Genomic DNA, 13,149 nt, shown 5'->3' with positions numbered 1-13,149 from the left:
TCACCTCAGCTCTCCTAGCAAGCCATTCTTTCAAATTTTTATATTGATAGTTAAGCAATCAGTTGTTCTAAACAATTCCTGCTCACGCCAGCGAGGCTGAGCCAAGAAGGCTTGACCTAAATCTCCGCTGAACAACTCATATTTTTAGTATAAGTAGAGAAGAGCCACTGAAGAGTATCTATCTGAAAGAAGATCCCAACTCTGTCACATCTAAGGTTGGTAACAAAATAGATTTTTTACAAAGTACTGCAAGCAGAGCCACTTCATTTCCCAAAAGAACTTGTACTGTGTCAGTGCTTCCCAGCACTGGCTAGCAATTTAATTGGCCCTATTTTTTACAACCTTCAGTCTCACTAGCTAAATTTGTCAATTTTGTCTTTGAGCTACATGCTCAGTTCTTTGACGCCACTCTAGCGAGTTCATGAGGAACTGACAATCCTCTTCTGGGGAACTCTCCAGAGCCCACTGATCACGTCACATGCTTTTTGAAGGACAGATCACATAAATCAACCTAGAGTCACCATCACATAGATGGTAATTCTTCTCAAAGACCTAAATTTATCTCAGGGCACCTGGTTTATTTTCAGGCACTTTTTCATATGTAAAATAGACATCCAGAGCTACCAAACAATGGAGGAGCAGAAGAAAAGCAGATATAGTTTCACCACAGCTGCCTTCACTTCATCAGGAAAGGAATTTGGTGTGTTATGGGGAAATGAGTGCTGGGATAAGTGGTGTGTTTCTGTCCTATGCCTTTGATGCTTTATCAGGAGTCCGGGAAACCAGGAAGAAAATCAAAGGATAGGTGACGTTTTTCATGATATTTGCTCCTAACATGTCCTTTCGTCCAGTTAAGAGCTGCTCTCAACCTGTCCACTTAATGGAGCTTTTATAACACGTCCAGTGAAGTATTTCTGACTGACTTACCTCAATACTAACTGCTTCATCTGAGGGATTGATCAGGACTACAGTTTCTAAGACATCACTTCTGTGGTGAAGAATTTTCTGACCTGCAAGCACAGAGAGAAAAAAAAAAAAAAGAAAAGACATTAAATTCAACCAGTATGGTTTAAACTGAGCTAGTTATACATTCCACTATGCGACAGCCCAGTGATTTTCATGGACATATCTACACCACAGATACAGCTGAGGTTACACAGTCCTGTAACATGCCTAGGTGGTTTTAAATGAGCTTTTCCAGGAACTATTGGTGGCTTAGCCACAGCAGGAGGAAAGTCAGAATGGGCTGCAAATTTCCCCTGCAAGAAGCAAAGTGAATACATGGGCCATACGCCAACATTGCCCATCATGGCTAACAAGCACAATTTGTGAGACAAGCAAAGGAGTCCAGGAATATCCCTGCTCCCCACCACCGCCAGCAATGTCCTGCACAGCACACGTGCTCCCTGTCACACACTGTGGGAGTGCTCTCAAGCCAGGCAGCACCCCACACAGACCACAGGTCCACAGCCACACCAAACAAACTAGGCGAAAGCTGGGACCCACCCTGCCAAAACTCCCCATCCAGCCTTCTACTAATATTGATTAACACTGGGACACTGGGAGAAATTCCCTATCAGGATGGTCAAACACTTGCCATGCTGCCCTGCTTCATCTTCGGGTGCTGGTTGACAGCTGGCTGAACATGAGCCAGCAGTGTGCCCAGGTGGCCAAGAAGGCCAATGGCATCCTGGCTTGTATCAGGTATAGTGTGGCCAGCAGGAGCAGGGAGGTGATAGTGCCCCTATACTCGGTACTGGTGAGGCCGCACCTCGAGTACTGTGTGCAGTTTTGGGCCCCTCACTACAAGAAGGACATTGAGTTGCTGGAGCATGTCCAGAGAAGGGCAACGAAGCTGGTGAAGGGTCTGGAGAACAAGTCTTATGAGGAGCGGCTGAGGGAACTGGGGTTGTTTAGCCTGGAGAAGAGGAGGCTGAGGGGAGACCTTATCACTCTCTACAACTACCTGAAAGGAGGTTGTAGCAAGGTGGGTGTTGGTCTCTTCTCCCAAGTCACTAGTGCTAGAACTAGAGGAAACAGCTTCAAGCTGCATCAGGGGAGGTTTAGATTGGATATTAGGAAAAATTTCTTTACTGAAAGAGCGGTCAGGCATTGGAACAGGCTGCCCAGAGAGGTGGTGGATTCACCATCCCTGGAGGTGTTCAAAAAACATGTAGACCTGGCACTTCAGGGCATGGTTTAGGAGGCATGGTGGTGTTGGGTGGACGGTTGGACTTGATGATCCTAGAGGTCTTTTCCAACCTTAATGATTCTGTGATTCTATGATCTTTCTCCTGCTTACAAAAACTATAGCAAGTAATGTTAGGCAACAAGAGTGAACAGACATACAAAATACAGCAAGCTCCTGAATGAATAACGTCTGGGCAATTTTGGAGCACCCTCACAGTCCATTGGCTTTCACACTTAGTCTGTTCTCTGTATTTAACAGTGATCTGACTGGGAGTGGATGCCAGAAAAACACAACAGGACTCTTGATTTTTTTCTGTGGTAATTAGCAAGGTCTTATCAGTGTCTCTTTCTGTAAGAAAGAACTTCAGTGAGATTAATTAGCAGCTGTACTGTCATTCAGAAATCCAGACTGGTAATTAGTCCAAAAACCAGAAGTGCTGTCCCTTCCGAGCAAACTGCAATATTAATCAAATAAAATAATTAATTACGCTTAAAAGGAAGTACAAGGGACACAGAACAAGTCACCTATTTGCTAACTTAGAAAAATTCTCCTGTAAAGAGACCAGGACAAGAATGGCAATGGTGAAGAGAGGTCTGCATTCCTGAAAACACAAGAGTGGGGTGGAGGCAGTCTGGGAGGGTGGGTAGCCAGCCTTTCCCACACTGCCCTGGCCTTGGGGCAGGCTCGCTGCTGCCCCAGGCCCTTCCCCGGCAGCGGACCCTAGGAAGCATAAGAGCTTTTAATCGAATGATAGAAAGTAAAGGAGAAGGAAGAAAAGAATGTTCTCAGGTAAAATGAGAGATGGGGTTGTAGTTTACTCTCTTGTGCATGAAAATGCTGAGAGACTTGTGGATAATAATCTAATTCATTTGAAGAAACCTAGTTTTCTCTAACACATATTCTTTTTGATCTATTTACTTGAAAGGAGACAAACTGTATATTATGAAAGGGGAGGAGGGCAAGTCTCCCTCTGCAGCATTCAGTTCTGGCATTACCCTTTGTAATTCAATTTAATAGCTTTGCTTCCTTGCCTAACAGGAATACATATATAAGACTACATTCAATAAAACATCTAGATGGCTCTGTTACCACAGACTCCTTCAGGAGATGCCCTGTGATCTGATATTTTAGTTATTCTGCAGATTTCCCTCAAATGAAGACATTAGGCAGAGTTTATTGAATCTAGTCTTTAGTATTAGGAAGGAAACAAAAAAAATTATCACCCTTCAGTTGACACAGAAATTTCTCGCTTAATAGTTGGTGACACAGAACACACTTTGCTTCAGGCCAGACTAAGCCTCATATATGATTAGATATTAGCACATTAAACATAGAAAAGAAATACAATTATCCACATTCAAAGTTAGACAAAGATGTATAGTGGCCACCTGACTCAAAGCATTGACTTTGGACTTTACTGAAGCTGCTCCAAGTTATGTATCTGTGTGGCTGGAAGGGATTTGACCTGTGGAGTTGCAACTCTCACTGACCAGCACTGATGGTGGTTACATACATCCTATGCTTCCGTAGACCAGATGCCCAGCTCCAGTGGTTGCATGGTTTCATGCAACTTGAAATAGATTTCCAGAGGAAGTGTAATGTTCTGCACCATGTACACGTGCCTGTTTAGAGTTGCATGTGTGACTGCCTCCCTTTTTGACTCCTTGGCATCAACAAGTGTTACTGCTTATCTTACAGGGTGGGGACCCAGCACTGGTAAGGTGTGAGTCACTACAAGGGCTCCCATCCCATGTAAAACTTCAGAAGGGTCTCTACTTGCTGGTATCAGTAACATGGTCCTATGTCAACTGCTTGAGAAACAAACAAAACAATCCTGCATTTATTAAAACTGCTGACAATTTTGTAAGAGCAACACAGGCTTACTTCTCAGGTTGATACTCAGATGCTCAGCTGGAATGAAGGTAAGTCTCCCACGGGAAGAGTTTGATAAAACAGGAATGAAGTATTACAGTGTGGGAGCAGAAAGTAGCAACAGCATTTCACAAACTGGCAAGAGACTGTGACATTAAACTACAGATCAAGTGGGAGAATCTGAGACTTGCATAGAAGAGCTGGGGTTGCTTTAAATTAACTCTATAGATTTTTACAGCATATCTCTACACATTGGACAGAACATTTTAGTGGTGTCAGAGGAAGAAAGGAAGAAACTTCCAGGTTGCACAGAAGTGGTTGGGTAGCTAGATTTTGCCCAGCTCTAGTTTCTGGAAAGTAGGTCAAAATCCTATCTAAAGACTTCTGGAAATAAATATTTATCCTGTTTGGAAGAAATCTAAGTATCTGCTCATCCTCAATTTTATTAAGTAAAGTTTCAAATTAAAACCAGATATGAATGAAGAGCCTTGGCAGCTGCTTAATTCAGAATCAGTCCAATAGAGAGAAGAAATAAACACCATGTGATAGTCGCTTAAAGGTGATTTCCATGTGTATCATCTTAGTTCCCATGACCATAGAATCCCATTGTTCACCTACTTGGCCAAATACTGATGACATTTATGGTAGAATTATTGAGATTGGCATGGTGTCACTAACGTTTTCTAGAGAAATGACTGAACAGGTTTCTAAATTACACAGCTCATCTTTTCAGGGCAATCAAGCAGCATGGTCATGGGGCCCACTTTTTATGGTGATTATGTTGCAGTTAATTTTGTGCAAAAACAAAATGTAAACAAATAGCAAGGGAAAGAAAGCAAGCCCTGCTTCAAGTCTTGTTTAACCAAGGATCACTACTTACACACTTCTCCTTACAGGGTATGCTTATGCAACACCAGCCCACGGGGATGTATGCTATAGGCAACAAGTTACTCAACAGAGGGATTCCCATCAGCCCTTCCTGCCACCCCAGATGGACACCAGTGTTCACTTGCTCCCAATCAATGCCCACACAAATTAAATTCAGAATAACCTATCTGCAGAGGAAGCAGATGATGTGATGTGATGTGATGTGATGATTCTGGCAGGAAGAGAGGGAGAATACCTTCTCTCTGAAGACTGAAGGGGAAATTCAAACAACCCACACGGTTTTCTAATGGATGACTAGCATTGGCTCTAACAGCACAGCTGAGCTCTGAGGATGAATGTTCCACATAAACATGCAGTTTACACACTTCAGAAATCCTGTCTGCTTCTGAGATCTCAATCCTTCTTTGCCAATGGGCCAGTCTAGGTGACGTGTCTAGGTTCTCTACCAGACTGCCCTTCTTCCTTGAGGATGGATCTCGGGATCTGAGAGGTAAGAATACATGTCCCTTTAAGGCAGATTAGATCACAATTGTCTATTATGGGGCTTTAGTGGGGTTTTTTTTGGTGGTGTTTGTTTTAGAACAGACCATTGTCTGAGGTAACCTGCTGAGGCAAATGAGAACTCACATAAACAGATAGAAGAATCCTGAGGGCTCCACACATTTTTTGAGTTAAATTCTTCAATGAATTGCACGTTTTACTGGGATGTAACCTTAACTCTCAATTGTATGGACCACACATAAATGCCACTGTCAACTTCTTCACTGTGGTTGTTGATTTTTTTTCATTATTTTTTATTTTTTCAGAAACATGCTCCAAACATACCTATCTCAGAATCTCAAAGCCTTCCAACTCCAAGCCTTCAGCTTCTGTAAAGATGCTGTTGTTTTTCTGACTGGTGCCAAGGCCATTAGAACTTCTATGAATTGTCAATAGCTAGCAGGAGAGCATAAGCACCAGCTCAGTAGCCAGGTAAATAAGTGAAGGCCTGTTCCACTGACCTCATTGCCTGTTTTTCATGTTTCAGCCCTTTGCCACTCTGAAGGTGTGCTGGTTTTGGCTGGGATAAAGTTAATTCTCTTCACTGTAGCTGGTAAAGTGCCGATGGCACATTGACACTTTAGTTACTGTTAAGAACCGGCTAAGTGTTGCTAAGTAGCGCCTATAGTAGTTAGGGACCTTTCCAGCTTCCCATGTTCTGCCACATGGGCAAGAGGCCGGGAGGGGTGGGGCCACAGCTAAAACAGCTGACCCAAACTGGCCAATGGGATATTCATTCCATACCATGTGATGCCATGACCAGTATATTAACTGGGGGAGTTGGGGTGTAGGGTGGTAGTTGTTATCATGTGTTGTTTGTTTTGGTTGCTCATTTCCCCCTTCCTTGGGTTTCATGCCTCTCATTGTTTTCCTTTTCATTGCATTATTGTTGCTCTTGTTGTTATTGGTTTAATTGTTAAACTGTTCTTATCTCAACCCATGAGCTTTACCCTTCTGATTCTCTTCCCCCATTGCACCTGTGGGGGAGTGAGCGAGAGGCTGTGTGGGGCTGAGTTTCCAGATAAACCACAAGAGAAGGCTGTGCCCATTTAGGGGAAGCTGCCAGGGGGTTTCTGTTCTGCTGCACTCAGAGGAGTGAAGGAGCTGTGGCCCCTGATGCAAGCAACTGCATGTGGCCTTGCTACTGCACACTTCCAGAGCGTTACCAGTGGGGTGGGGGACAGCAGGCAGAAGATTAGCTTTACCTGTGGTTGCCCTCCACAAATTACTTAATCTAGTGTCAGATTCCACCTAAAACCCTGGGAAGCTGCACAGTCTCCTAAACAGCGATCTCAGGTAGGGCTTGCTTAGTTCTCTCTGGGTGTGAAGAGACTGTTAGGGGGAATAGCTGCAGCAATGACATACATATCCCATCTTCCTCCTAGCAAGTGTGCTAAACCCTTCTTGTCAGGGGCACTGGTGCAGAGCTCACCCTGCTCCGCTCTGAACACAAGATGCATGCAGAGTATGCATTTCTTAAACTGAGAGCATCCTTTAAGTTGCTAGGAAACAATGCAGATTAGGTTGTAGTGAATTGTTCAAATAAAAGCAAAATGGCTTTTTGCCTCTGTTTTGTAGCATGTGCTGTCCCGGCGCTGCTGTTGAGTCCCCGCTGCCAAACACTGATGAGTTCTGAAATTCAACCAGTCCCCTTTTGGGTTCTGAAACACTTTGTGCAAGCACCTAGGATCCACTAAGGAGGACTGTGAGTTGCATGAGCAGTAAAGGTATGAAGAAAAGGACAGAAATGCTTTTAAAAGATTGAAAAGTCAATAATTAAATGCATTAGGGGAGCATCAAAATGTCCATTCCCAACAGGCCTTTGTTTTTATTTTGGTGAGGGTTTGAAATGTGCTTGGCTTTCCAAAGGAAAGTTGGGGTCCTCCAGAATAAACTTCTAATCTTAGGCAGTTTATGGTTTTCCACCAGTGCTTTCCTGATACAGCTGCAGTGGATTTCAAAGCATTTCATAGATGCCAAGCCCCTGTGATTCAACCCTTTTGCCTGACAGTCTGCAAATGCATTCATTTTCAGTAAAGGTCATAAGTTAAAGGGAAGCAGGAGAGCTATAAAATGAAAACATATGCTATCTGAAACACTGTGACAGAAGCAATAGAGAGGAGATACTGGTAATGCAATGTAAACATTGGATGCAAGCCCAGTAACAAAGCTAGAAAAGCAGCATTTCAGTTAGCACAACTCTGAAAGAACTGGAACTATGGGAAAGAGTTTTAAGCTGGTCAGCCTCTGTTTTGCTCCACTGGTTTGAAATTGCAGCAGTGGGGCTGCTTGCTGAGAAAGGGCATCTTTCATCTCCGTGATGCCAGGGACAGTGAAAGGCGTCACACATGTATTTATTTCCATGGACATTTTGAACAGTGAGGCAAATCAGAAGGGACAGTGTAGCAAGGAGCTTTGTGACAGTAAGGGTGAAATGATGCGGGATAATAGGTAGTGAGCTGGAAATGGGCTTGCAGGCCACTCTGTGCAGAGCCAGACCTGCTTTAATTTGTTGCTGCTTTGTGCTGGAGGGGCATTTTCCTGGGGAAATGTCACGTGTATGTGTGTGTCTGACTATGGCCTTGCTTTTCTTATTGAGCTTTCCCAGGAGTAGCCCCCAGATGACAGATGAAAGCCCCTGGTGGAGATCCTGGTTAACAGCCCCAATTTTGATTGGGGATGCTGACTTGCCAAGTTTAGCGTTTATTTAAAAATTGTTCTAGAAGCTCTTTGCTACTTATTAAGGGTTAGGCACTATGATGTGAGTATTTGGACTCAGTTGCAAAAGCTCAGTGTAGAATTATTAATTGTCCTTGTGTCATGGTTTTAGCTGGGATAGAGGTAATTTTCTTCACTGTAGCTAGCATAGTGCTGTGCATTGGACTTAGTATGAAAACAATGTTGATAACACACTGATGTTTTAGTTGTTGCTAAGTAGTGCTTATACTAGTCAAGGACTTTTCTAGCTTCCCATGCTCTGTCATTAAAAAAATGCATCTCAGAAGTGTCTAGTTAGGAAAAAGAAAAGGGGGAAGAGAAGAAAACAGCATTGAGAGAAAGTGAAAGATGGATTGAACAAAGTAAAAGTCAAGCATAGCAAGACAGAAGAAAGCAACAAAGATGGGGAAGGTGGCATTTACAAACCCCAAACCCGAGGCTTTTCTGCAGGCAGAGGACATCTAGGAGGCTGCTAGAGTAGGGGAGGGTATCCCTGCACTCTATCACAGTGCTCATCTATGTGTTTATATGCAAGCAATGGACTCTGCTCCTCTCCTGTTAAGCAATGAGCAGGGGGCCCAGCTCCCACCATTCACCCAAAATCCACACAGGCCTGTGTGGGTATTGTGTCCCCTGTAATCTTTGGGACCTTGGTATTTTTTCCCACCCTGGCTTTTAAAGGAGATTTTTTTTTGGCATGGAGGACTACCTTGGGGAAAGAATAATGTCAGGGTGCCATAGTTTTGGCTGGGACAGAGTTAATTTTCTTCACCACAGCTGGTACAGTGCTGTGTTTTGGATTTAGTATGAAAATAACACATGATGTTTTAGTTGTTGCTAAGTAGTGCTTACACTAGTCAAGGACTTTTCCAGCTTCCCATGCTCTGCCGGGTGCACAAGAACCTGGGAGGGGAGGGGGCACAGCCAAGACAGCTGATCCAAACTGGCCAAAGATATATTCCATACCATATGATGTAATACCCAGTGTATTAACTGGGGGGAGTTGGCCGGGGGAAGCAGCGATCGCATCTCGGGGACTGGCAGCGTCAGTCGGCGGGTGGTGAGCAGTTGCATCACTTTTTATTTGTTTGTTTCCCCCCCACCCCAGGTTTCACCTCTCTCTCTCATTATTTTCCTTTGCATTATATTATTATTATTATTATTACTGTTTTAATTATTAAACTGTTCTTATCTGAACCCATAAGTTTTCTTACTTTGTCCCTTCCGATTCTCTCCCCCATCCCACTGGGGCGGGGGGAGGGAATGAGCGAGCAGCTGCATGGTGCTTAGTTGCTAACTGGGGCTAAACCACAACACAGGGGCAGGACATCTTTAATTGCTTATAGCTAACACCAAAAGAAAAAAAAAAAAGGAAGCAAGATGTTTGTGGCCTCATACCTTGTGGGACCCTTGTGAAGTCAATAGGGTGCTATGGAGTGTAAATTAGCTGTCAAAAATATAGATGGGCCAATTCTGAAATATAATAATAAACATATGGGGCCTGAAATATTCAGCTGTATGTTTTGCCTTCAAAAATCACAGTTCTCAACACCTTCTTCACCTCTATGTTTAACAACACTGTCTGGTCCCAGGCTTTGGGAGCGAAATTCCCAGTTGATCCAAACATAGACCCACCATCAGTGAAGGAAGAGTTAGTACGTGAATTATTACAGGAGCTTGACCCCTACAAATCAGTGGGTCCTGACACTATCCACCCGAAAGTGTTGAGAGAGCTGGATGACATCATCACAAAGCCACTCTCCATAATCTTCACGAAGTCGTGGAGAACGGGGGACGTCCCAGAGGACTGGAGGAAGGCAAATGTTACCCCTATCTACAAGAAAGGCTTGAGGGAGGATCTGGGTAACTATAGGCCCATCAGCCTTACTTCAATCCCTGGGAAAGTTATGGAACGAATCCTCCTGGGGGCCATCACAAGTCAAATGAAGCACGTGATTGGGAAAAGCCAACATGGCTTCACTAAGGGCAGATTGTGCTTGACAAACCTGGTGGCCTTCTATGACAAAGTGACTTGCCTGGTTGACATGGGGCGGGCAGTGGACATTGTTTACCTGGACTTCTCCAAGGCTTTTGGTACAGTTCCCCATAGTCTCCTCCTGGAGAAATTGATGTGTTATGGCCTAGAGAAGTGGTCTGTGCAGTGGGTGGGGAACTGGCTGACAGGCCACACCCAAAGGGTGGTGGTAAATAGCTCTTTCTCAAACTGGCAACCTGTCACTAGTGGAGTCCCCCAGGGATCAATATTGGGCCCAATGTTATTCAACATCTTTATAAGTGATCTGGATAACAGCATCAAGTGTAGCCTGATGAAGTTTGCTGATGACACCAAGTTGAGTGGGGAAGTAGACACTCCAGAAGGGAGAGCTGCTCTGCAGGAAGATCTGGATAGGCTGGAGGAGTGGGCCAACAAGAATCTTATGAAGTTCAACAAGGAAAAGTGTGAGGTCATGCACCTGGGAAAACATAATCCGGGAGTGCAGTACAGACTGGGATCCACCTGGCTGGAGAGCAGCTCTGTGGAAAGGGACCTGGGGGTCCTGGCAGACAGAAAGCTCAACATGAGTGAACAGTGTGCTGCTGCGGCCAAGAAGGCCAACAGGATGCTGGGTTGCATCAAAAAGGGCATCACCAGCAGAGATAAAGAAGTCATTATCCCACTCTACTCAGCGCTTGTCAGGCCACACCTGGAGTACTGTGTACAGTTCTGGTCCCTGCTATACAAAAAGGATGTGGACAGGCTGGAAGGGGTCCAGAGAAGGGCCACCAAGATGATCAAAGGACTGGGAAGCCTGCCATATGAGGATAGGCTGGGAGAACTGGGTTTGTTCAGCCTTGAGAAAAGGAGGCTCAGAGGGGATCTCATCACCATGTACCAGTACTTAAGGGGTAGTTACAAAGAAGATGGAGACTCCCTTTTAACACAGAGTCACATGGAGAGGACAAGGGGGAATGGACACAAGTTGCTCTTGGGGAGATTCCGATTGGACACGAGAGGAAAATTTTTCAAAATGAGGACAGGCACCATTGGAATAATCTCCCCAGGGAAGTAGTTGACTCAGCCACATTGGACACTTTTAAGATTTGGCTAGACAGGGTGCTGGGCCATCTTGTCTAGACTGCACTCTTCCTAGAAAGGTTGGACTAGATGATCCCCGAGGTCCCTTCCAACCTGGGATTCTGTGATGTTTGCTTACAAAAAACCTAAAGCTATGAGAACAGGAATGGAGAGCTGAGATATGATGTGCTCTTGAAGTCAATTCACTTTCACTGCCAATCAGTCCATGTGATTAGAAGCAAGCCTGGGCTACTGCATTTGTCATTTGCGGGGCTGGAAGACCCTAATATGTCTATGACTCTTCCTGATCATTCATATTTCAGAGCTGTGAGATGGTTCTCTGTGCTTGAAAGAGAAGGCTTCTTAAAAAAAAATCTCAGTGGAGGGGGGTGGGTGGGGGTGGCAATTGAGACATGTGGGTAAAAGAGCAGGAGCTGGCTCTTCAGGGTAGGAAAAGCCATTTCCTCTGGAAGCCAACAGCCCAAGGAGCCACAGGCTCACCTCCTCCAGAGAGAGCGCTTTAAGTCCAGGTCAGAAGGTTGCAAACAGGAGCCATAGCCAGAAGAGTAAAAATTACATCATCGGTTACATTTTTAACCAGTGCTTTATTTTAAGCTGTTACTTGATAATGTAATTTTAAGAAGGGTTAGTCAATGGGATTAGCCTTGGCCACAGTGACCATGAAGCAGTCAAGTTTAAAATCTATGGTGACAGGAGGAAAGCTGCCAGCAAGACCTCAAATCTGGATATGAGGAGAACAGACTTCAGGTTGCTCAGGGAACTCCTTAGTAAGGTCCCCTGGGAAAAATCTTGTGAAGGTGCTGGGGTCCAGCACTGCTGGTTGCTTTTTAAGTACCACCTCCTAAAAGCACAGGAGAAGGCAATCCCAAACCCACTAGTTATCTTACTCTTGCCCTTCCAATTCTCTCGATTGATTGGGAATATTGTTGCAGTTTTATCTAAGGTTAGTAAACAATTTAAGAATATCATCCAGATATCAGTCCCAAGGCTTGATAGTTATGAGTGGCAGGGCATGTGGGATAGTGTGGGCAAATACCTAGGACAGTATGCACCTCCAGTGTTTTGGAACTTCATGTCTGAACAAATGCAGAATCCTGAAAAACTAGTAGAGTATTTGGAGGAAGTATTTTGTCACCCCAGCAGCTCGAGAGACACAGATCACTGCAACGTGCTGGGGCCTGGCCCATACCTACCGACCCCGGTTTAACACTATGCAGTATCCCCAAGGATATCCAGTGTGAGAGAAAGGTATCCCTTCAAGGAAGATGTTGCACATCACCCAGGCAAGTGAACAACCATGGAGAAAAGTATCCAGTACTTGAGGGAATTAGCAGTGTTTGAGATCATTTATGGTGACCTGGATAGTGAACAGTCACCCAAAGATCCAGATGAAGCCCAGTGCACACAACCCATGTGGCAGAGGTTTGTACGGAGCACACCATCATCACGTGTAAACTCATTGGCAGTAATGTCCTGGAAAGATGAAGAGGCACCAACGGTGGGGGATGTGATTAACAGACTCTGGGATCACAAAAGCAAATATCTCTTCCTCCCCCATCTTGGCTGTGAAGCAACTGTCCCAGAAGGTTCAGCAACTCCAAGAGGATATGCCCTACTCCCCACCTGTACAGACCAATCTCTCATCCATTAGGTGTAAGCGTCCTTTTGCTCAGGATACTCACCACGGGCCACCCTATGGTTCTACCTGCGTGACCACAGAGAGGACCTGAGGAGGTGGGATGGAATACCTACCTTGACCCTAGAGGCACAGGTATGTGAGTTGCAAGGAAAACCAATCACTCGGGGGGGTTTTCCAGGAAAGTTGCTGCTCCAGTTTCCAGTG

At 44.7% G+C, this 13,149-nt stretch overlaps 1 protein-coding gene across 1 annotated transcript in view; it reads right to left on the bottom strand.

Moving 5' to 3' along the window:
- LOC142049296 (microtubule-associated protein 1B-like) overlaps positions 1-13,149 on the bottom strand; it is a 48,856-nt gene that overhangs the window by 24,305 nt on the left and 11,402 nt on the right. The window contains exon 3 of the mRNA XM_075076838.1: positions 928-1,010. Within this exon, the coding sequence (XP_074932939.1) occupies positions 928-1,010 (83 nt within the window). The remainder of the gene's footprint in view (positions 1-927; positions 1,011-13,149) is intronic.

The sequence above is a fragment of the Phalacrocorax aristotelis genome, chromosome W (genome assembly GCF_949628215.1).
Source record: "Phalacrocorax aristotelis chromosome W, bGulAri2.1, whole genome shotgun sequence".
Classification (NCBI taxonomy): domain Eukaryota; kingdom Metazoa; phylum Chordata; class Aves; order Suliformes; family Phalacrocoracidae; genus Phalacrocorax; species Phalacrocorax aristotelis.
The sequence above is the reverse complement of the archived record's forward strand: the minus strand, read 5'-3'. Positions and strand labels throughout refer to the sequence as shown.